Source organism: Calliphora vicina, chromosome 4 (genome assembly GCF_958450345.1).
Source record: "Calliphora vicina chromosome 4, idCalVici1.1, whole genome shotgun sequence".
Classification (NCBI taxonomy): domain Eukaryota; kingdom Metazoa; phylum Arthropoda; class Insecta; order Diptera; family Calliphoridae; genus Calliphora; species Calliphora vicina.
The window spans coordinates 50,025,572-50,047,751 of NC_088783.1; the positions used below are offsets into that span (position 1 = coordinate 50,025,572).

The 22,180-nt window shown below is 29.1% G+C and overlaps 5 protein-coding genes across 5 annotated transcripts in view; 3 read left to right on the top strand and 2 right to left on the bottom strand.

Annotated features, from left to right (window-relative positions):
* The window catches only part of drd (drop dead), a 52,738-nt gene extending 42,666 nt beyond the window's left edge, over positions 1-10,072 (top strand). Inside the window, exons 4-11 of the mRNA XM_065508303.1 lie at positions 4,456-4,664; positions 4,790-4,866; positions 4,970-5,154; positions 5,229-5,389; positions 8,656-9,018; positions 9,082-9,398; positions 9,472-9,620; positions 9,704-10,072. Coding sequence (XP_065364375.1) covers positions 4,456-4,664; positions 4,790-4,866; positions 4,970-5,154; positions 5,229-5,389; positions 8,656-9,018; positions 9,082-9,398; positions 9,472-9,620; positions 9,704-9,940 — 1,698 coding nt within the window. The 3' untranslated portion in view covers positions 9,941-10,072. The remainder of the gene's footprint in view (positions 1-4,455; positions 4,665-4,789; positions 4,867-4,969; positions 5,155-5,228; positions 5,390-8,655; positions 9,019-9,081; positions 9,399-9,471; positions 9,621-9,703) is intronic.
* Positions 10,073-13,133: 3,061 nt separating this feature from the next.
* RpL37a (ribosomal protein L37a) lies at positions 13,134-14,294 on the bottom strand. The gene is made up of 3 exons (XM_065508856.1): positions 14,182-14,294; positions 13,737-13,872; positions 13,134-13,434 (listed from the first exon to the last, which is right to left on the bottom strand). Exons 1-3 carry the CDS (start codon positions 14,182-14,184, stop codon positions 13,292-13,294), a joined length of 282 nt encoding a protein of 93 aa, XP_065364928.1. The 5' UTR covers positions 14,185-14,294; the 3' UTR covers positions 13,134-13,291.
* Positions 14,295-16,711: 2,417 nt separating this feature from the next.
* On the top strand, positions 16,712-17,532 carry LOC135959085 (gametocyte-specific factor 1 homolog). Its single transcript, XM_065510102.1, has 2 exons — positions 16,712-16,992; positions 17,051-17,532. The coding sequence occupies exons 1-2, from the start codon at positions 16,804-16,806 to the stop codon at positions 17,393-17,395; spliced, it is 534 nt and encodes a 177-aa protein (XP_065366174.1). The 5' UTR covers positions 16,712-16,803; the 3' UTR covers positions 17,396-17,532.
* Positions 17,533-18,889: 1,357 nt separating this feature from the next.
* On the top strand, positions 18,890-20,410 carry LOC135958255 (uncharacterized). The gene is made up of 2 exons (XM_065509149.1): positions 18,890-19,190; positions 19,267-20,410. The coding sequence occupies exons 1-2, from the start codon at positions 19,020-19,022 to the stop codon at positions 20,026-20,028; spliced, it is 933 nt and encodes a 310-aa protein (XP_065365221.1). The 5' UTR covers positions 18,890-19,019; the 3' UTR covers positions 20,029-20,410.
* A 613-nt stretch (positions 20,411-21,023) lies between these two features.
* Positions 21,024-22,084, bottom strand: LOC135958256 (gametocyte-specific factor 1 homolog). Its single transcript, XM_065509150.1, has 2 exons — positions 21,831-22,084; positions 21,024-21,483 (listed from the first exon to the last, which is right to left on the bottom strand). The coding sequence occupies exons 1-2, from the start codon at positions 21,993-21,995 to the stop codon at positions 21,220-21,222; spliced, it is 429 nt and encodes a 142-aa protein (XP_065365222.1). The 5' UTR covers positions 21,996-22,084; the 3' UTR covers positions 21,024-21,219.
* Between the last annotated feature and the right edge of the window lie 96 nt (positions 22,085-22,180).

The window sequence follows — 22,180 nt, forward strand, 5'->3', positions numbered from 1 at the left end:
GCCTCTCAAAACCTTTGCAAGTATGTTAGTGGGTAACTAGTAGATTTAAAATTCGTTAAAACATAACTAGTTCCATAGACTGCAATGAAATATATACAAACATATTTATATATTTTAAATTCAATAGAGAAACCCCAGCTTTTGATAAAACAAAACAAAAAAAGAAATATTGTATTTTAATAAATATTTATTAATGAATTAAATTAAAGTTCATTGCACCCATTTGAAAACTTAAAACCATATGCATACATTTAAAATGAAGTTGCTAATGATGATTAAGCTTTAATGACAGCAGCTTGTTTTAAAATTGATAAATATTTTAAATATTAAAACAATAATAAAAACTATAAACAAGATAAAACTAATTTAATGGCTTTCAAAACAACAAATATAAATCAAAACACATATTTAAAAATGTCATATTAAACTTAATTACTTAAAACAATAAAATATGGAATGTTAACAATAGTTGCTTTCTATTTATAAACAATTACACAGTTGATTTATTAATTGTTTAAAAAACAAAAACAATAAAGAAAAATCTCATTTAAATTAAGTGAAATGTAAACAAATGAAATACCTAAGTTTCAAACTTGACAATAACTGTATTAGAAAACAAAAGACTTAAGTAGAGGTGTGTCGCTCATTAACGAAATCTGACATTTAAATGATTGAGACAACAAAATAGTAACAAGTGGTTCGTTCATTACAAAACTGTTACAAAAACAATAGGATTTTTTTGTTTACAGCTAAATAAAATAATTGTTGTTTTTGTAATGGTTTAATAACTGTCACAACCTAGTTGACTTAATCATTTGACAGCATGGTTTTGTAAAATCAATCAACAACCTAAATTTATAATTAAAACAGTTATAAAACTTTTAATTTGATTTAAAAAATATATTCTTTATAAAAATTTTCATAAGTGAATGTTATTCTTTGATGTTTTTAAATATATTTATTATAATAATTTGCATAATATAAAAGATATTCTTTGTTTTTAATATACTAACAAAAATCTTTCTTTACTAAAATGAATTTGATTTTAGCAGAAATCGTTTCTAAAGAAATTAAAACTTCTATTAATATATATTTAAATATTTAGAAATATAGGTCACTGTCTAGCCAAATTTTGAAATGTTTGATCAAAGTACACCAGAAACTTTAAAACGTGTATTCTCACGAATTGTTCTACTTGCATTATTCTCACAAATCTCCCAACATTCTATTCTCGAAATATTTATTTAAAATTTATACAAATTAATAATAAAAAGTTACTACTATTTTATTAAACTTGATTGGGGAAATAAAATGGACTTTGCAGACATTCAAAAAAGAAAGCAATATTTAAATGTTAGGTTTTAAATACGTCACGAGTTGTTCTATTTGCATTATTCTCACAAATCTCCCAACATTCTATTCTCGAAATATTTATTTAAAATTTATACAAATTAATAATAAAAAATTTACTACTATGTTATTAAACTTGATTGGCGAAATAAAATAGACTTTGCAGACATTCAAAAAAGAAAGCAATATTTAAATGTTTGATTTTAAATACGTCATTTAAAAAATTGATAAATATTGAGTTGAACTAGATACATTTTGAAAAGAACTATTCTTCTACCATTTTTATTAGAGTTTCTATGGCTTTTTATTGGGAACATGCGATATAAAGAAACTCTAAAACAAAGAAATCTAATTTGTTTCTATTAATTGGATCATATTAGAAACTAGAATTTTATTTGCAATAAATAATTTAAATTTATTTAAAATGAATAAAAGTAAGCAAACTAATTAAAATACATACGTCATTATTGTGTGTTTTTAAAAGTCGAAATATACTGTCTTTTAATGCCGCTACGAACAAAGTCCCCAAACCACAAATGAATTAAAACCCCAAAATTGGGGGCTTAATTCATTATGAATTAAAAACCAAAAGTTCTAAATGAAATAAATCCCCAACCAAAGGAACTAAACCCCCAACCAAAATGAAAAAGAAACCGTCTTCGCATACTAAAAACTTTTTGCATTGCCGGCCTTCGGCCGTGCGCAAAGGTTTTCTCCTCTGGGGTGTAGCAAAAACCCGGTCGCCCAGAATGTTCAATGCAAAAAAACTTTTCTGAGCGAAGCCGGTTTTTGATACACCCCAGAGGAGAAAACCTTTGAGCCCGGCCAAAGGCTGGCAATGAAAAAAAACTTTTCTGAGCGAAGCCAGTTTTTGATACACCCCAGAGGAGAAAATCTTTGCGGCCGGCCGAAGGCCTTCAATGCAAAACAACTTCTCTGAGCGAAACCAATTTCTGATACACCCCAGAGGAGGAAACCTTTGCGTCCGGCCGAATGCCGGCAATGCAAAACAACTTTTCTGAGCGAAGCCAATTTTTGATACATCCCAGAGTAATTTCATTATGAATTAAATCCCCAATTTTAGAAATGAAATAAATCCCCACAAAATGGACTAAGTCCCTAAATTTCGTTGTTGGTTTTTTCTATATAAAATTTTGGGGCCTTAATTCATTTGCGGTTTCGGGACTTAGTGCCTCTTTAAATTAACACAATAATATTGTAATTTGTGTATGAGAATTTAGAATTTTAAATAAAAAAAATTAGTTTGGAAGGGAAAAAATTAAGTTTCAAACCTTTTTCCCAGTATTCTTCATACATTTCTGAAAGCTTCGTTTTATAAAATGGGGCCCTTAAAATAGAATTAAATGTCGAATTCTTTATTATGAACAATATCTGACATTTACATTGGATCAATCGCGGCCAACATTTGAATGGTCCATTCGAAAGGTCTAATTTTCGTTCACTCTTTCCAACATTTCTACCGTTATCTTGCGAATTACGTGAGTAATTAAATTAAATCGAAAACAGAAGTGTGATATCACACAATTTAGGCAGCTAGTTTCGGAACGCGAAATTAACCTTGAACAAAAAAGAAGACACCCATCATATATTCAGTTCTAATATCTATAATAAGAATGATTTGAATTCTTAACAAACAGAGGAGTTTCTTCTAACTTTGAGAAATTCCATTATTTTCAAATGTGTTTCAAATGTAGATTGCAATTTTGAAATATTTTATATTTCAATATTTATCGAATATATTAACAATCATATGAGCTTTAGGTTTGAGCATGATTTGAGAATAATCAAATCAAATTGCAATGTAAAATCCAAAGCTTTGATCAGGTTTCTCAAATCTGTTTTACTATGATATTAACCATAAAGTAGTTGAAAAAATAATGCTTGATGATACCGATGAATGATTCTGAGTTGATCGGTATAATATCAAATGAAGAATGATCTAAAATCAATCCCCTGCATCTCATCAAACAGGGCAGTTTTTTCTAACATTGAGAAATTCCATTTTTTCAAAGGTTTTTCAAATGTGGATTACAATTTTTAAATATTTTGTACTTCAATATTTATCGAATCTATTAACAGTTATATGAGCTTTATTGGAAAGAACGTTTCCTCTTCTTAAATTCATATAATATATTAGGTTTGAAAATTATTTGAGAATAATCTTTGTCATGCAATTGAGAAAATACAATTTTTTTTTTAGTTTTATTTTCAAATCAACATCAAATCGAATTGAAATGTAAATTCCGATGATTTGTTCAGGTTTGAGAAACCTTTGAGATTCACTTTTTATGTCAAATAAAAATATTTGCGCTAAAATCATCGTTCTGTGCAGCTAATCTGTCGTTACTTTGATATTAACCATAGAGTCCCCGAAAAAATAAGGCTCGATGATACCGATGAATGGCGCACCAAATTGAATTTAAATGTAAAATTCAAATCTCTGATCAGATTTGAGAAACCTTTGAGAACCACGTTTGAAGTCAAATCAAAATATTTGCGTCAATAATCACGGTTCTGTATTGCTCACTACACAATGGTTTCAATCATCAAAAAAGTATATTGATTTAGTCATTCGATTTAAATATAACAAACAGAAATATTTATCGCAGACCCACAAAAGTATCCGTCCGTCTGTATGTCTGCTAGCTGGATGAAATTTCCCACAAATACTCTCTATTGATAAGGTTTGTTGGGTATTGAAAATGGGCAATATTGTTCCTAAATCATTCTACCAATCATTGTGAGAATCGCTCCATAATTTACCCTACCCCCTATTTAACCCCTATATAAATATATTCTATTGTCAATACCCACAATAAACTCTAACTTGATTTCTATAAAATGTTAATTCTAAGGTCCTAAAGTTTTAAATAACATAAATTACTTGTACATAATGCTGATATCTACTCTTCAGGAGACTCACAAACGCCTTCTCTTTAAATTTTTAATGGATTTTATAGAAGTTATCAAAGAATCTGAAATTTGTTTTTTAATTCAAATTATTTCTACTTTAAATTATTATTATATTTGTATAATTATTAGCAAAAACCATTAACCATTTTTAAACTATTTCTTATTACTTAGCCTGGACATCGTGTACCCCGTTACTCATTGATCAATTGGGGCATTTGTGTGCCTTCTTCATGCAGCAACAAAGATGTGGAATATAGTGTTAAGGAGATTCTTAAGAATATGACAGCATCGACAGGCATTACCTTCAAAGTACGTGTAGAACCACAAATGTGTCAGTTTAGAGACAATAAACCTTGGGATCGCAATACAACGTGGGCAGTGTAAGTTTACAACACACTCTAGTTAACAATCACACAAATTTGCATAATAGCTAAAACAACAAAAAAAACCTTAGCAATTCAAAAATTAATGTTTTTTATCTTTAATTTTTATTTTGATTTTATAGACGTTTCTTTGTAACCATCTTATCCATAACGATTTTATCAACATTATACCATCATTTTACTAAAAACAAGCAATCAAGTAAGTGATCGTTCGCTCGTCATTTCAACAAGTGTTGAAATTATTATTGTTTTTGCTTTTAATTAATTTTATGATTAAATTAATTGTCCACGTTTTTGTTTAGATCCATGGTTATGTGCATTCTCCTTGGAAAAAAATCTTGGTTGGTTATTCAGTACCTCTTCATCGGCGGACGATATACAAGCGGTACATGGTTTGAGATTATTGAATGCCATTATGTTGTTGTTCTCCCACAAATCGATGGCCATGTTTTTCAATCCCTACAACAATCGTACCGAAATGTCGGAGGTAAATTTCAATCGCGATCATTTAATGTGAACCTTTAAAATTAATTAATTAATTGATTTTTCTTATCATTTTAGAGCTTAGGCCGTTCTTGGACTGTTATTGGTCGTGCCGCTTCTTTGTATACCGATCCCTTTTTACTATTCAGTGGCATGTTGACGGCCTATTCATTTTTTGGTCGCTTAAATAAAGGTCAATCTATTCGTTTGAAAAATGAATACATTAGTCGTTTAATACGGTAAGTAACTGACTGCAATTGGCTTGTAGTTTAATTAGCTTTGTTGTTTATTATTATTAACATTTAATTATCTGTTTTCAAGAGTTATTTGAAATTAAAATTTGTTGGGCTAGACTGACATGTGTGCCTTTAGTAGATCAGGTTTTAATCACAGCGATCACTTATATTTACATATGTGTTTTTTTTTGCAGAAATTAACACTCATTTTTTGTATCGTCTAGAAAAATACATTCGGTTTCATTACGCTCGTGTTAATGAATGTAAAATTTATCATTTACTTATTTAATTAATTTGTTTATTATTTTCTTAAGACATGTGTTTCATTTTTAAGTGTTGCAGGAGTAGATGAATTTAACCTTCCCTTAGTAGCAACCGATATGGTTAATACAAACGACAATTTTTTATTGTAAATGGAAACAAAATCAATATAAACCCACCACCCCATCTCTTTTGATGGTGGGTATGAATCAGCTGGTTCCAAAGAGGGACAAATATATATCACACTCGTTGCCTATTGAAAATTATATTTTATTCTCTCGCCCTGCAAACCACAATCATTGAAAAGTTGTTGTAGAAAGTCCATACGGTGGTTTAGCGGAGATAATATTCTTTGTTAATGAGAATACCAAAAAATAGTTAAAGAAATGACAATGAAAGAGGACATTATGTTAATATCAGCAATGACACAAACCATTTAGCTGCGACACACATTTATAACCCAGCAAAAGATATTTTAAGCATATCACACTTCAAAAGTAGAAACAACTAAAGGATGGTTTTTATAGAGGCGGAGAAATTAGAATAAAACAGGAGGTCTGTGCTGACATTAATGTTTAAATATGATTTCGGATATGTGGCCGCCGCTGTTAGCGCGTACTTTTCGCAACCTGGAGGTCTAATTTGCACATACCCTTCGCAGTAAATCGGGCGGTATTTCGGCAATAACGCGTTGAATATTCAATTCCAAGTGCTCGATCGTTTCTGGTTTATCTGCATAGAACTTATTATATCGAGCACTTTGTGACATGTGGCACCATCCTACTGAAACCACATGTCTGCAATACTAATGCCTTCCAAACGAGGCACGAAAAAGTTAGTAACAGTCTCTATACCAGGCTATTGGGTAAAAATACGAACCTCCCCCCAAAAAAAAACCGAAAAGTTTTAATATAAACAAGTAAGAGAGCTATATTCGGCTGTGCCGAATCTTATATACAACCCTTCACAAAATTATACTTCCAAATACAAATTTTAAATATTTTTAGGAAAACAAAATTTATTTTTTTTTTTCCAACGATTTTTTTTTTAATTTTTTGGAAATTTTTTTTTTCCAAAGTTGTTTTTTTCATTTTTTGGAAAAAAAAGTTTTTCGAATTGTTATTTTTTTTTTAATTTTTTAAATTTTAAAATTTTTTTTTGGGTTTTTTAGTTTTTTTTTTTGGTGAAAAAAAATTGGGTTAAAAAATATTTTTTCCGATTTTGACCCATTGTAGGTCCAACTTACTATGGTCTTATATACGTCGTTGCAAAGGTCTTTGAAATATATATCATTAGATATCCATATTGTCTATATTAATGACTTAGTAATCCAGATATAAGTAAAAAATCGAGGTTGTCCTTGTTTTATCCTCATATATCAGCCATTTGTGGACCGATTTTGCTGATTTTAAATAGGAAACTTCTCGAAAGCATGTCTGACAGAATTATTGAAGATTTGGATCGCGAAGATATCTGGGGTCTTCAGAAAATTGATTTCAACAAACAGACATGGCTTAATCGACTCCGCTATCTATAAGGATTCAGAATATATATACTTTATAGGGTCGGAAAATTATATTGTGGAAATTACAAACGGAATGAAAAAGGAAAAAAATTAAATAAATTTGAATTTACTTATTAAAAAACACCCTTTATTTATTTGAGATATGTTTGGAAAAATGCCAAAAAAATTAGAAATTTGAAAAAAAAATTGATTTTTAAAAATGTGTATAATTAAGTAAGATCATTTTGAATAAAACATTTTAAGGTATTTATAGATGGCAATACTGAGTATTAATATTTGTCAAAAACTCAAGTATCATAATACAATTTCATCGTCTAAACAAAATTTGTATTAGATTTTCAAAAAATACAAATGATTGTTTTGATTTACGTTCGGTATTGAAAATTAGTTTAAAACAATTCAAAAACTTTTTATTTTCATATGTATCGGGTATGTTACTACGTTTATACGTAGCCTATTCGCAAATAAAAATAATTTGCAATTAACTAACTCTCTGTTTACATGTCACTTTGGTTACGGAAAATTCTTATTTTTTTAAATGCAAAAGTGAAAGAATTAAAAATTCTTGTTTGTCTTGCAATCCAATTAATGCAAAAACGCAATGAAATATTTAAAAACAGAAAGAAAAAATAAAAACGTTAAAAAATATGGCAATGTTTAAAATCTTATTTGCAAACAGTGACGTTAATCAGGAATTGTTTTCGAGAGTTAGCTATTTGCAAATAAAAAAATAATTCACTGTTTATACGGCTAATTTTTCAACTTTCAATATATTTATTTGCGAATAATGCCCGTAATTTCAACAAATAGATATCCTTCGGTGCTTAGTTACTTTTGGAGTAAAAATATTTTGTAATTTTTACCCGTAGATATTGAAATGAATGTCAAGTTACCTTTTAGGTAAATTTATCTGCTGGGTATTTTATACCGTAGATATCTACTTGTTAAAATTACGGGCATAAGGCAAATAAAAATGTGAAGAAAATATAAAATAAAAATCCAATTTTCAGAAAAATATCAATCAACAAAGAAATAAAATATTTGTAATATGGTGTAAACAATAAAAGTTTTTTCGAAACGATTTTTTGAAATACCGACTGATTTCAATAATATTTTAAATTTGAAAAGTGTTAATACTTAGTATTGCCGTCTATAAATACCTTTAACAGATGAAATATTCTTTTAAGGAATAAAAAATATCAACTTTTATTTCAGGACAATTCTGTTTTAAATTCATTACTAAAAAATGATAATTTAAATTCATTAATAAATAATTACCTCCGAATTATAATTTATTTTTTTGTTCAAAAGTTAACAATTTATTTTTTTTTGGATTATTAATAATTTGATAAAAATCACTATTTGTAGCAAAGTGTTCAGATTCCAACAAAATATATATTTTCACTTAAAAAAATATTTGATTCCCATATAGAAATACTTACCTACAAACATATTTCCACTATTTTTATAATTTTTCTTACAGCATTGTGCCACCACTAGCTGCTCTCATTTTGTTCTGTACCTATATATTGCCCATGTGGGGTTCAGGACCCCAATGGAATCTTGTTGTGGGTCATCATTCCGATATTTGCAAAAAGAATTGGTGGCGTAACTTGCTCTTCATTCACAACTATTTCGGTTTTAGTGAAATGTGTCTGACACATACACATCATTTGGGCATTGATACGGAATTGTTTGCAGTTGCTCCGATTATGATTTTAGCCATGTGGAAGTGGCCCCGTAAGGGTATGACAACTCTGGTGGCGTTATGTTTCATTGGTACTGCTGCTCGCTACTATACGACCGTGGTAAATGAATTGTCCAATTACATTTATTTCGGCACAAAGTAAGTTTTCTTTATTAATAAAAAATTTAATAAATTTTAATATAAAATTTTATTTGTTTTTAGCATCCAAAGACTTTTCCGCACAGCCGATTATATGTATTCCTTCCCACCCATGCGTTCTACTGTTTATATTATGGGCATATTTTTGGGCTATGGTTTACGTCAATTCCGCGGTGTGCAATTGAGCAGATCTCAACTTAGATTGGGTTGGTTTGTGGCCATTGTTTGTTTAGTGGCCTCTATATTGGGTCCAGCTCCCATGGGTGATATCAACTATATCTACAATTCTACACATGCTGCAATTTATGCTGCCTTTGCCCCCATTGGCTGGTGCATCTTCTTTACTTGGGTGGTATTTGTTTCCCATAATGGATATAAGAGTAAGTATATTGAATTATTGAAAACTCAATACTGTTACCATTAAATAACTTTAATTTTTTATAAATTTTCTAGATCGTTTGACCAATTTCTTCTCATGGAGAGGTTTCCAAGTGTCTACCAAACTGTCATATGCCATATATTTAACACAATTTCCCATATTCTTTTACAATGTAGGACGTCGTCGTCATATTCATCATTATTATAATTTTGTGTCCATAATTGTAAGTAAACAGTTTAAAAATATTAAAACTTCAAAAACTTTTTCATTTTGAACTTATTTTCACTTTCTCGTTTCCTCTTACAGCTTGATACCAACGAATACATTTGCATTTTCTTAGCTTCAGTAGCCTTAACTGTTCTCTTCGATGCTCCCTTCCAAAATATCAAGAAAATCTTGATTAAACGCCCCACACCCAGCACACCAGCCATTACCAAAGTTTCAGCAAACGGAACAACCTCGAGTATCAGCAGCAACAGCACTATTGAATCCTGTGATGACAAGACATTAAAATCGCCTGTGAAACATTTACATTCTGATTAAAATGTTTGTTTATTTGTACATATTGTATTTAGTAGTTTTAAATTTATTTAAATATTTTAATTTAAGAAATTTTATGATAAATTAAGAATTTTCCTGTACATAAATGTAAACAAACTCCCAAAAAAAACAAAAGGTTTACCTATCCAATCTAAAAGTGTTATATATAAAAGTATCCGTAAATAGTTAGCATAATTTTAGGCTTACATTAAATGTTTTAAAGTGTGTTTAATCTTTGTTTACTTTATTTATGTTATGACATTATTTTTGCAGCCGGATATACCTTTTGCCCCCTTCATCATTCCATATTGTTATTAGTTTGGAAGCAAAAACTTCTTAGTCACTTTTATTATTATTATTTTATTATTTTGTATTTAACGTTTAATGTATTTTATTGTGTAATTAATTAAGCCATAAATGTTCAAAAGAATTTATAAAAATCATCATTTTAACTACATCTTAAATATAATGTACATATTTAATTTTTAGTTAAAGAAAATTTTAGCTTAGAAAATGGTTTAAAAATAAAAAAGTAAATGCTTAGAATTAAAACTTGTATTAAATCAACAAAATAAACGAAAAACTAATGTTATAAAAATATATAATTTTAATTAGTATTTATTTAAAAAAAATAGGAATTTCAATAAACCTACTCGTTTTTTTAAATAAGTATCTAAAAACTCTCCTTTAATATTGAAATACATTCAGTGGTAGACAATTTGGTGACGTTTTAAATTGGAACACACTAATCGTTGTCTTCATATAGTTATAGTATTATTTCTGCACAGATTTCAAATGTGTTGATATCATTTAAAAGGGCTTGAATTAGCAATTACGATTTATATATGGGGGATTTCATGTCAAGTGAACCAACTTTTGTAGGATATATTTTTAAAAATAAATGTTTCGTAACTCAAGACATATGTATAATTTTTGTGTTATTTTGATAGATATCCCATTAATATCTTTTAAGCAAAATAAAAGAGTCCATTTTGAAAAAAAGTCAACAATGTTTTTGATTTTGACAAAAAAGTTAAAAATTGTATGTCTTGAGTTACAAAACATTTATTTTGATAGTATCCTACCCGCCTCCCACTAAGCGACCACAAACATTTTACGAAAAAATAGTAATTAAAGTAAATAAAAAATCAAAAACAATATTTAAAACTGCTTCCATTAAAATAAAAAAAAAAATATATTTTTATTAAAGTTTTTACAAATTTATATTGATGATACGTTATTTTGGTTTCAGAAATCAGCAATTCAAAATGACGTAAGACACATAGCATAAAGTGTACATTAAAAAAATATTAGCGGTATCCATGATGTGGACCTCTTTGCTTAAGGTAGGGTCACATACGGCAAATATTTGCTCAAAAAAGCGTAACCCCTTTTTTGCACAAATTTATTTGACGTGTTTACTCTTACAAATGTTTTGTAAGATCAAACAGAATCAAATAAAACAAAACAAAATTTTTTGTTTTGAATCATCCTAAGTAAAATAAGTTTTTGATATAAATAAAAGAATTCAAATGTATTTTATTTAGTGGTTACATCTTTTTCGTCAAATATTTGTCATGTTTGACCCTACCTTTAGTATTACATATTGAAAAACATTTATATTTCCAATGTAATTTGTGCCAATGTGATGTTTTACTATATTACCAGGCGCCAAGTACTCTACATTGTGAATACTATTTTCATAAAATATTTTCCTAGTTTCATTGTAATTCAGATTTGATCTTGTTTCAATATTTCAAGTATTTTCCATTTTATATCGTTGCTGGCTTCTCCTGTAAACTTATGAAAAGTGATGTTATGTTATTTTGCATTTTAGGTGACGATATTCACAAATAAAAAAAATTCTAAATTTTCCAATAATTTCCGATTATTATCAGGCCTGTCACAGAATTCCATTCCGGTACAAAGTGGAATTAAAACGAAAATTTTAAAATACATATAACCACTTTCAGTTTTCAAATTGGAATTGATATTTCTTTGTAATAATTTGTTTTTCTAAAATTTTTAATCAATTTCTGTACCAAAAGTCAAATTAAAATCAGTAATACTGAGTTATTAAAAAATTTTGGAATTAATAAATTACACGGAATCTGAAGAACTTAAAACGAAATCGATCGGAATACAAACCGGAATTGAAACCATTCCGAACAAAATGTGTTGTATATTTCATAATTTTGCACTTGTTTTTATTAATTTTTAATTTAATTTTTCAGCCCAATAATAAAAAAAAATCCCCCGAAGTTTTTTTTCGAATTTTTTCTATTCAAATTCAATGTTAAAAATAAGAAAACGGAAAAAACTCCCGGGGAATTTTTTTCACAATTGGGCTGTATATTTCAGAATTTTATACATATGTACATATTTATAATACACATCGTTTAGAAACACAATACAAATAAAAATTTCAGAAATACAATTGGAAATTTCCTAAATACCTTTGGTAATTTTGTATGTAGTTTGGTGGTGGCAAATTCTCGCACTCGTAATCGAAAAAATTTCGAACGCTTATTATCGTTCGAGTAAAAACGAGCACAATCATAATATTGTATACATTTTAATCGATATTGAAAAAGAGAATCCCAAAAATAAAAAAAAATAAAAACTCGCACGTTCGAATAAGTATTCGATCGTGTTCGACTGCGGCAATCCCCTGATTTTCATAGATATAAATAAGGTTCTCAAATGATCAAATAAAAACAATTTGGTTAAAATAACCCTTTATTAAAGATCTCATCCACATCCTCTGACAATTGTAAATATCTATTTGAAAGAATTAATTAACTAAAAACTAGGTAGTCTAAGATCTTACAGCACTAGGTTTCAGAATTTGTTTACAAGTTTACAGTAATTTGAATTAAATCTTCTAAAATAATCTTAAGTGGAAACGGTGTAAACGTTTTTGTCTACCAAAAACAAATATATTAACCGCTTAAAGGATACTTCTCCGTTTTAAATCTTTTCATTTGCGATATTTTAAAGCTTAATAGACTAAAAAACAGAACCCAAAGTAGGTATGTAATTTACACCCTCAAGAATACTGGAGTTATTTCATAATTCAATTGGAGCACCCCCTTTTATCATTACTTCGATTTACATAATTCCAAAAATTCACTACATTTCCATGCTATCATCTGTTTCTACCCACAATAATTGTAAATTAAACACCATTAGCATATAACCTTTGTAATTTTTTATTACAATCTGTTTCAAAGTTTCTCAACATATTTCACATCATAAAACATACAAAAATAAGTGGTCATAAAAAAAGACAAAGGCATTCCTAAGTACCCTTGGGAAAAACTCCTGCACTAATTAACTATAGATACATGGCATCTATTTAGCTTGGGTGGTCTTCTTGGGTTTAGCTTGGGTGCCTTCACGGAAACCATTACGGAAACGACGTCTGACAACCTTCAAGTGACGCATGCGGCCGGTACCAGTGGTCTTCCTCCTCTTGGCCTTGACGGACCAGTTGTCTGGAAAAAGAAATACAAAAATTAGAATCCTTTCAAACAATAGAACACTTGAGCAATATTAAATGTAAATAAATGTACTAAAAACAAACATAATGGTTTCAAAGCATATATGACCAAATAACCAATAAATTGTAAGCAATAGGCGTTTTTCTATCTGCGTGCTTGGGACTCATAGCTATGACAAATAAGACTAAGGACCTCAAAAACACAGACATCTCATTTATTGTCACCCAAAAGCAAATGATAATAGAAATGAGGTTAGAATTATGTTGTTTACATTTTCACAAATAAGGAATACTTACAGGAACGCAATTTAGCTGCTGGGTAGCCACATTGAGAACAAGTGGACTTTTGGATGTGGTAGGAAGAACGACCGCAACGACGGCACAAAGTGTGCGTCTTATTATGGCGTTTACCAAAGCTGGATGTACCTTTCGTCTGTAAGATTTCAAGGAAAAGGCATTATTAATGGTTGAACTTTACTTTTGTTTTATGGTTTTTCTAGTTTAGCATTTAAATCTTTTTTGTTTTTAAACCAACACTTCATTGTTCTCACAGTTTGTAAACACTAAAACATTTCACCAACTTTTATTAATTCATTTCACATGTTACATTAAAAACACTTTAATTTTCTTAAATTTTCATTTGTGATTTCATGTTTTCGAAAGTTTTTTCATAATTTTTATTTGTGATGGTTTAGAAATTTAAAGATTTAAAAAATTCCACTAAAGTTAAAAAAAATCCTACCATCTTGGATCGAAAGACCGCAAAAGAAAGAGAGAAAAAATGACAGGTCCAATTGCAGCCAACTTCACATGGCTTATTTTGACAACTGACATATGCAGCAAATCAACTGCCACTAACTTCAGTCGAAATTGATTGCAATAGTTGAGATATAGGGGGAGTTTCGGTGTTTTTAAATCATAAATTAACGTTATTGTGAAATTGATTTAAAAATATACAAGGCAAATAACAAAATAAAATATAATATAATACTAGCGGTATTTATGATATAGAGCACTTAGCCTAGTAAAAGAGAAATTTAGTGAAATTTTTTACAAATTGTGAACATACGTTTTCTTAATTTGTTTCTATAAATTTATTAACGAACCATTAATTACATTTTTTTAATGCACTTTTCAGCTTATTTCTATGGATTTTTGCTATTATATTTTGTTTCTATAATTTTTTTTTAAATATAATTGAATTTATTTCCAAAAGAAAAATGAAATATCATGAAATATCAAATAAAGAATTAACTAAACTATTATCCGCACATGTTTGCCTATAACGCTGCGTTTACACATGCAAGTAGATTGAGGAAAGTTGAGAATACGTATTATTATCGAAAATGTCGAAAATACATCGAAATGTCTACAAGTTGCTTGAGCGTTTACACATGCAAGTAAAAGTTCATTATAAAAATGTCGTCAAAACGTAAACACATTATTATTAAGAGTTGCCTAGGATACCACATACATATATTTGTAGGGAAATAATTGTTATAAATAATTATTATTATTACTTTAATGAGATTAGTGCTCTTAAATTAATTTAATAGCGTTCTTTATTCATATTTGAAGAGAAAAAACAATTTTTTTTACAAATATACATAAAATAAGTTAAAAATATAATAATTATTTTACCACAATCCAGTAATTTTTTTTAAATTTTTTTAGTTAGGCAACTCTGTTTGTGTTTTTGACACTTTATTGCAGTAAGTGTCAAAAAATCACTGTCCATCGAAATTCACTAGGCAGTGAGCTGTAAGTGGCTGCATGTGTGCTTGTGTTAGTGCAAAAGTGTGAATGTATTGTGTTTTTCGAACTGTTACTTGCATGTGTAAACGCTAGGTAACACGTATAAATGGATACTATAACTGATAATATTTTCTCGTGACCTATCTATACTTGACAAATATTTATCAGAACAATATATGACGTTTGTTGTCAAGACAAAGTTGTCTGACCCCCTGTCTATACATGACAAATATTTATCATAACAATTAATGACGTTTGTTGTCAAGACAAAGTTGTCTGATCAAAAGCACTAACAATTTTGTCATAACGAAGCAATAACACTTATAAATGTAGGCTAAACCGGATAATTTTTTATAGTTATCAACATTTTGAAGTTTATCATGATAAAAATGTATCAAGTATAGACGTGGCGTTACTCTAAGCTTATACAACTTTGTCTTAACAACAAGTGACAACTAATTTTTATGTTAAATATTTGTCAAGTATAGACAAGGGCTTATGTATTGCGATAAATACATATTTGCAAAATTTAGTTAAATAAGTTTGGACATTTTTATATTCACAACTGTAAAATTTTTTTGCTTACATAAAAATGTTATGTGGAGACAACATATTTGTGTTTGAACATTTATTTCCAATAAATGTTACCATATATCTATGTCTGATAAATGTTTGTCATCATAAGCGTCAAAATGGTTGTCAAGATAAAATATAGTCTTCATTTATTAGTATTATTGCTTTGTTGTTACTAAATTGTTAGTGCTTACGCTGCGTTTACACATGCAAGTAGATTGATGAAAGTTGATAATACGTATTATTATCGAAAATGTTGAAAATACATCGAAATGTCTACAAGTTGCTTGAGCGTTTACACATGCAAGTAAAAGTTCATTTTGTAAATGTTAGCGAAGGAGAATGATGTCTTCAAAATACCACAAATATAAGAATATTACAGCTAATTTGATAAATAAACCTTTTATATATCAGCATTTGTTATTTTTAAGTCCATTTGCGGCTTGAAACCAAATTTTATTATTTTTATTCATAACAATAAAGTATTACCATGATATTCAAATACAAAAATTTTTGGGGAAAATGTTAGGTTAACATTTTTTATAGATATTAGTAACAATTTTATTTATTAAAACTAATGAAATTGCTATTTTTACGAAAACGATAAGCATTAGTGGCCATTTGTACTATTTTCTTTTACAAAAATACATAAAATAAGTTAAAAATATAATTATTATTTTACCACATTCTGGTAATTTTTTTAAGAACTATTTATTGGCAACTTTATTTGTCTTCACTTGTATGAAAGTGTCGAAAATCACTGTTACATCTTTTTGTTGACAACAGACGTCATTAATTGGTATGATAAATATTTGTCAAGTTTTTACCATCCCTGCTACATAGTATAACAATTAATTTTGAAACTTGGCATCTCTATTCTACACACAGTTTGAGTATTTTTGGTGTTTTTTTGTATTAACAGTTAGTTTTTGCAATTACAATTTTTCTAGATGATTAAAATTCATCAAATCGGATCAACTTTGATAAAAATATATTAAAGAAAATATATTGCTGGTTATTATTGACATTTATTATCATGTCAAACCCCGTAAGTGCCATTGGTTCGGAAACCGATTTGTTGCCTTGTCCTTATAATGATTCGCATCTTATATTGCGGAAACGTTTCCAAGTACACCTAATACGCTGTCGCCGTTCCTATCCAAATGCACCGGTAATAGTTTGTCCATTCAATGTAACACATCGTGTTAACAAGGTTGAATTAGAGGTACGCACCAAAACAAACAAAAATTGTATTTTATATTAAAAAAAGTAAATATTTTTAGTGGCACGTTTCAACATGCCCTGACCGGCAAAATTTTGAAAACTTTCGCCATCAAGATGCACCCATTGTGGGTTTAAGTTCAACCATAAATCTTACTTTCTGTGGCAATTCTAATGCAACACTACTTAATAACACCTTTGGAACTGTGGCATCTTCGAATATTAAGGGTGGCGAATATATTGAATCGTCGGAATCATGGGATGATCAACCCGAACATCCCAGCTACAATCCTCTTGAGTATATCGAAAAGGCTGAAGTTCTACGTTTGCCAGTAGGTATGACTCCATCCCAACGTAATGCATTTCGCTTGGCCGAACGTAAACGTTTGCAATCTTTAAAGAAATAAGATTGCAAAATATTGTGTAAATACTTAATTAGATTAACATAACTTTAAAAATGTTTTTTTTATTGTATTGAATTGTTTTTACTTTGAATTAATGTGAAAACTGGTTTTTTTTAGTTAAATGAATTGTTTTTTTTTTCTTTTAAATACAAACCGAAAAATATGTACATATTTGAATTTATTTTACTGTTCTAGTTCAATCGCTGTTTTTATTGTTGAACTACGTATATGTAGAATAACACGAATCGAGTGATTTGTTAGATTGATAATATAAATATTTCAACATTTTTTATAATAAAATATTAAAATTTCACTGTTTTAAACTAAAAAAACAGATGATACTAGAGCTAGAGCGCTCAGGGCATAGGGTAACATAGAGACGAGACGTAATTGTCAAAAACCTATCTCTTGCAACAACAAAACACATGATAGTCAATGTATTTTGTTGTATCAGAAATATTATTTGTTGTATTTTTGTTTGACAAATCAGAGTGTCTCGTCTCTATGTATAATTCTCTATGGCTCAGGGTTTTTATTTTAATTGTCAGTTGTATAATTATGACAACGAGTTCTATCCATTAGACACTGTCAGAATTCGTAAAAAAAAGCTGAAAAAACAACGAGAACAGCATATATATGGGTAGATAGTTCAAATTTATAGCTCAGATCTAAAACCCCCTTTAGATGGCATGTGTTACTTTAAAGCAGTAATGGCACACCCAAGGTCTGTGCAAATCTACCTCAATCATCATTTTGTAGCCTAAACACGCGTGCGTTTTATTTTGAAAATTGCACATGACTACTTTTAAATTTCTATTGTATGTTCAATTAAAATAATCCAGTTTTTCATCTTGAATTGTTATTTTAGCCTCTATGGCTTTATATTACATGTTTTGAAATTTATTTCAAACAATCCAAAAAGTCATATTTTATTCTAAAATACCTAAGCATCCTGTAAAAACTGTCTAGACAGTGTGGACATGTAAAACATGTAATATAAAGCCATAGAGGCTAAAATAACAATTTAATTTATTTTTATCTTCGCAAATATTTTTTCTTTTAAAATTCCATAATCCATTTTTTTGTTTATAAAAGTTTTTGAATTCGACCAAATTTTTCCCGCACAGTATTAGGCCAATTTTTTTTGCTTAATCTAAAACCATATATCCGTTCGGACTCTAATAATTTATTAAATTAAACAGATTTTCCATAAACTATTGTTGATCAATGTTCGAAGGTTTTATAGAAAAATAAACAATTCAAGTCATAAAAATAATTTTTTTAAGAAGATATTTTGGATCTGATCTGAAATCATTTTAATTATATAAATCATCCTGTATTTTTAATCCAAAACTGTGGCAACACTTACATATAACGTTATAAAGCAGCAACTCTATGAAGCTCTCAATCTACAGTGAATGCCAGTGTATAAGAAGACGTTAATAAAGAACCAAAGTATTGATTTACTTTGTAAAGAACGCTTTGCAAAAAGAAAAACTGAATTTTTATTTTCCACAAACAGCTTATTAACGCCAAAAAATAATAAAAAGAAAAAAATCAAGCTAAGATTAAAAAAAACACTTATTGCTCTCAATAAAATTGTACTAATTTAATTCATTAAACAAAAATGTTTCTCACATATGATGATATGGTTGAGTGTCCCTACAACAAAACACATATTATGTTGAGGAAGCGCTTACAATCGCATCTACTGAAATGTCGTGTTAACTATCCCGATGTGGAATTAAGAAAGTGTCCATTTAATATTACCCATTTAATACCGGAACCAGAATATACGGTATTTTTTTAAGAAAAAAGCATACGACATTTTTGTCTGAGTTATGCATTCATTTCTAATTACTTTTTTTGTTTAGCATCATGCCACAAATTGTCCAGATCGGAAATTGATAACCCAATACAAATATGAAGCTCCCGAACCGAAAGAAGATGAAGGTCCAAAGCATGCACCCATTGAATGTGACGAGGATTGGGATGACACTGATGTTAACGATTACAATCCAAAATTGAATTTGGAAAATTCGAATATAATTAGAAAACCAGACGGAGCCAATCCATCCGAACGTAAATTATTTATTAAAAAAGAACGTAAACGTTTAGGAGATGGTGATGAGAGTTCTGATGACGAAAAAAATAAAGCCAAGTCATACTGGGAAACTGAGGCTGAAAAAATTCGCCGCAAAGACAACACATCACCTTCAACATCATCGTACTCTAAAGGACGTTCACGTTCACCAGTAAACAAATCTAAGAGGGATCGTTCACGCTCTCCCCTTGGTTTTAGAAGATCACACAGAGATCATTCCCCCCCACGTCGTAGTTCTATCGATCATTCACGAAATAACTCACCACCGTCCAGTTCAGGAGGACGATCTTCATATTCTTATAAACCAGATATAGATCCCTACTATAATGGTGGCGCTTCAAGTGCAAATAATAATCAATCTTATAGTGGTCGAGATCCTTACTTTAGTAATGGAGATAATTCTCAGGCTTACTATGATCGTAATACAGCAACAAACCCTATAATGCCTCAAGCACCACCTCCTCCCATGATTTCTTACCCAGCACCACGCTCTTATTTAACTACAAAAGCTCCGGCACGAAAGTCTGACTAATTTCTACAACTAATTTTTTTCAGGAGTTCTCTATTACAAAATTTTGTTAGATTTTCTTTTAAATTGTTATGGTTTGGCCATATTTTCTAAATCCGGGCGCCAAATGATAGTTTACATCATAATACATGACAAGGAGTATTAATTAATACCTTGGATACATTGGTTTATATGGAAAACAAAAAATAGTTTTGGTTTTCAATAGAAATAAAAAATTAAATCAACGCCAGAATTTGTAGGCGAGAATTTGCCTTTTAAAAACAATATAATTTTTTGATATTTTGTTTTCCGTATAAATCTATCACTTGGCACCACGAATTTAGAAAATTATGCCCAAGTGTAAAATTATTAAGAAAGTGAATAAATTTTGTATTAATTTCTAAAATTTTGTTATATTTTCTTTAAAACGTTAAGTTGAAAATGATAAAGAAGACGAATAAATTTCAAATGTTTTTTTTTTATTTAAAACTCACAAATATTGATTTCGTTAACTTATATTTACAGCTGCTGTTACATGTAATGAATTAGTTACACTTTTACACCATTGCGTAGCAGTCAGTTGCAACTTAAGCAAAAAAGAGCTATTACTGAGTTGACAATCTATGACCAAGAGTCTCGGTTCGTTCAGGAGCATAGATCCAATTGTCGTGGGACCGACAAAGCTAATATACATATAAAAAATACATAAGTAAATTTAACAGGCAAAGGAAATTCGATTCGGTATAAAGCATACAAATGCGAATGATTTTCTTTTCGAATCGAATTACACAATCAATAACCCCCCTGGTACAGAAACACGACCGAAAGACAATTTTAAAATTTTTATATGAACATCTATCACTCAGTTTTCAAATAATTTTTGTGTGATCTTCATCCCAAAATTGAAAAATGGATTTTTTAGTTTTTAAAATGTTTGTTTAATTTTCATCTCAAAGTTTAAAAAAAGTAATTTTTCTGAATCAGAGTCAATTTTATAAATAAAATGAAAAAATTGTAAATCTGCTTGAATATATTTAACATTTTATTTAATGCAAATATCACTTAATTTGTTTGCCAAGTCATAAAATATTTTGAATAAAAAATACATGTATACTATTTAAATTGATATATAAACTGATTTAAAATATTTTTACAATTACACAAGAACAAATTAAAACATACAAAAAATAAAACTACATTATGCTTAACATTAATTTAATCGACTATACCTAATAAACGTAAACGTTCCTGTTGACGAAATTTCTTGCGTTCAGCTGGTGCAGCGCCATGTATATTACGTATAACTGAAGCGTTAGACACATACTCCTGAGGATTGTATGTGGGTGCATCGTCATTGTCCCAATTTTCTTCACTTTGATAAACAGGCATAGGTGGAGGTACAGTAGGTGTAGTTACAGGTACATCAACATTGCAAAAATTCTCAAATGTTTTACGTTCCGTGCAGACCATTACGTGAAACTATAAAAATAATTAGAATATTAAATTGGAGAAATTCGCAAATCATGCAGTAAATGCTTAAAGATTAAAATATTTTTTGTTAAAAATGCTGAGAAATTTAATAAAAATAATCTGAGAAAATAAATAGGGAACAAAATCACCATAGGTGAAATGTTGAAAAAAATTTTATGTTTGGCGAGTTACATATAAACCTTAACCTTACATTTGAAGATTTTCTAAAGACTTTAATATTGTGGAATTGCTTGCCAATAAATTTACGTACTTTTTCTATGTTTTTGGCAAGATTTATCCGAAGACTTACTGATTTTTTAAATTTGACAATACTGTGGTCAATGATAGAAATTTACCTCTAATTCCGGCTTATTCAGCACATGAGTAACATTAAAGGGACACGTTACTTTGGGTACATTTGCATGATTCCGGCGACATTTTCCCAAGTGTACTTGCATGCGATGTCTTAAAATACGATGATTATTCTCATAGGGACATTCTAATAAATCCTGGTTTTCCATTAAGTTAAAGATATTTATAATTAAATTAGACAAAACAAGATTTTAATAAAACAATTGAGTTTTTAAAACGTAATATTAGCCTGCACTTTAATCGTGTTGATGTAATGGATTCTTTGTTTAGTGTTTTATGTTATTAATTTCAAGTAAATGAATTACATTTTTTATACTAGAGTTGCCGTATTGTT

Coding starts and splice junctions, on each gene's coding strand:
- LOC135958255 (XM_065509149.1), top strand. CDS start 19,020: ATGTTTCTCACATATGATGATATGGTTGAGTGTCCCTACAACAAAACA. Junction 19,191..19,266: donor TACCGGAACCAGAATATACG/GTATTTTTTTAA, acceptor TTTTTTGTTTAG/CATCATGCCACAAATTGTCC.
- LOC135959085 (XM_065510102.1), top strand. CDS start 16,804: ATGTCAAACCCCGTAAGTGCCATTGGTTCGGAAACCGATTTGTTGCCT. Junction 16,993..17,050: donor TTAACAAGGTTGAATTAGAG/GTACGCACCAAA, acceptor AAATATTTTTAG/TGGCACGTTTCAACATGCCC.
- LOC135958256 (XM_065509150.1), bottom strand. CDS start 21,995: ATGGAAAACCAGGATTTATTAGAATGTCCCTATGAGAATAATCATCGT. Junction 21,484..21,830: donor TGAATAAGCCGGAATTAGAG/GTAAATTTCTAT, acceptor TTATTTTTATAG/TTTCACGTAATGGTCTGCAC.
- RpL37a (XM_065508856.1), bottom strand. Junction 13,435..13,736: donor AGCAGCTAAATTGCGTTCCT/GTAAGTATTCCT, acceptor TTCTTTTTCCAG/ACAACTGGTCCGTCAAGGCC.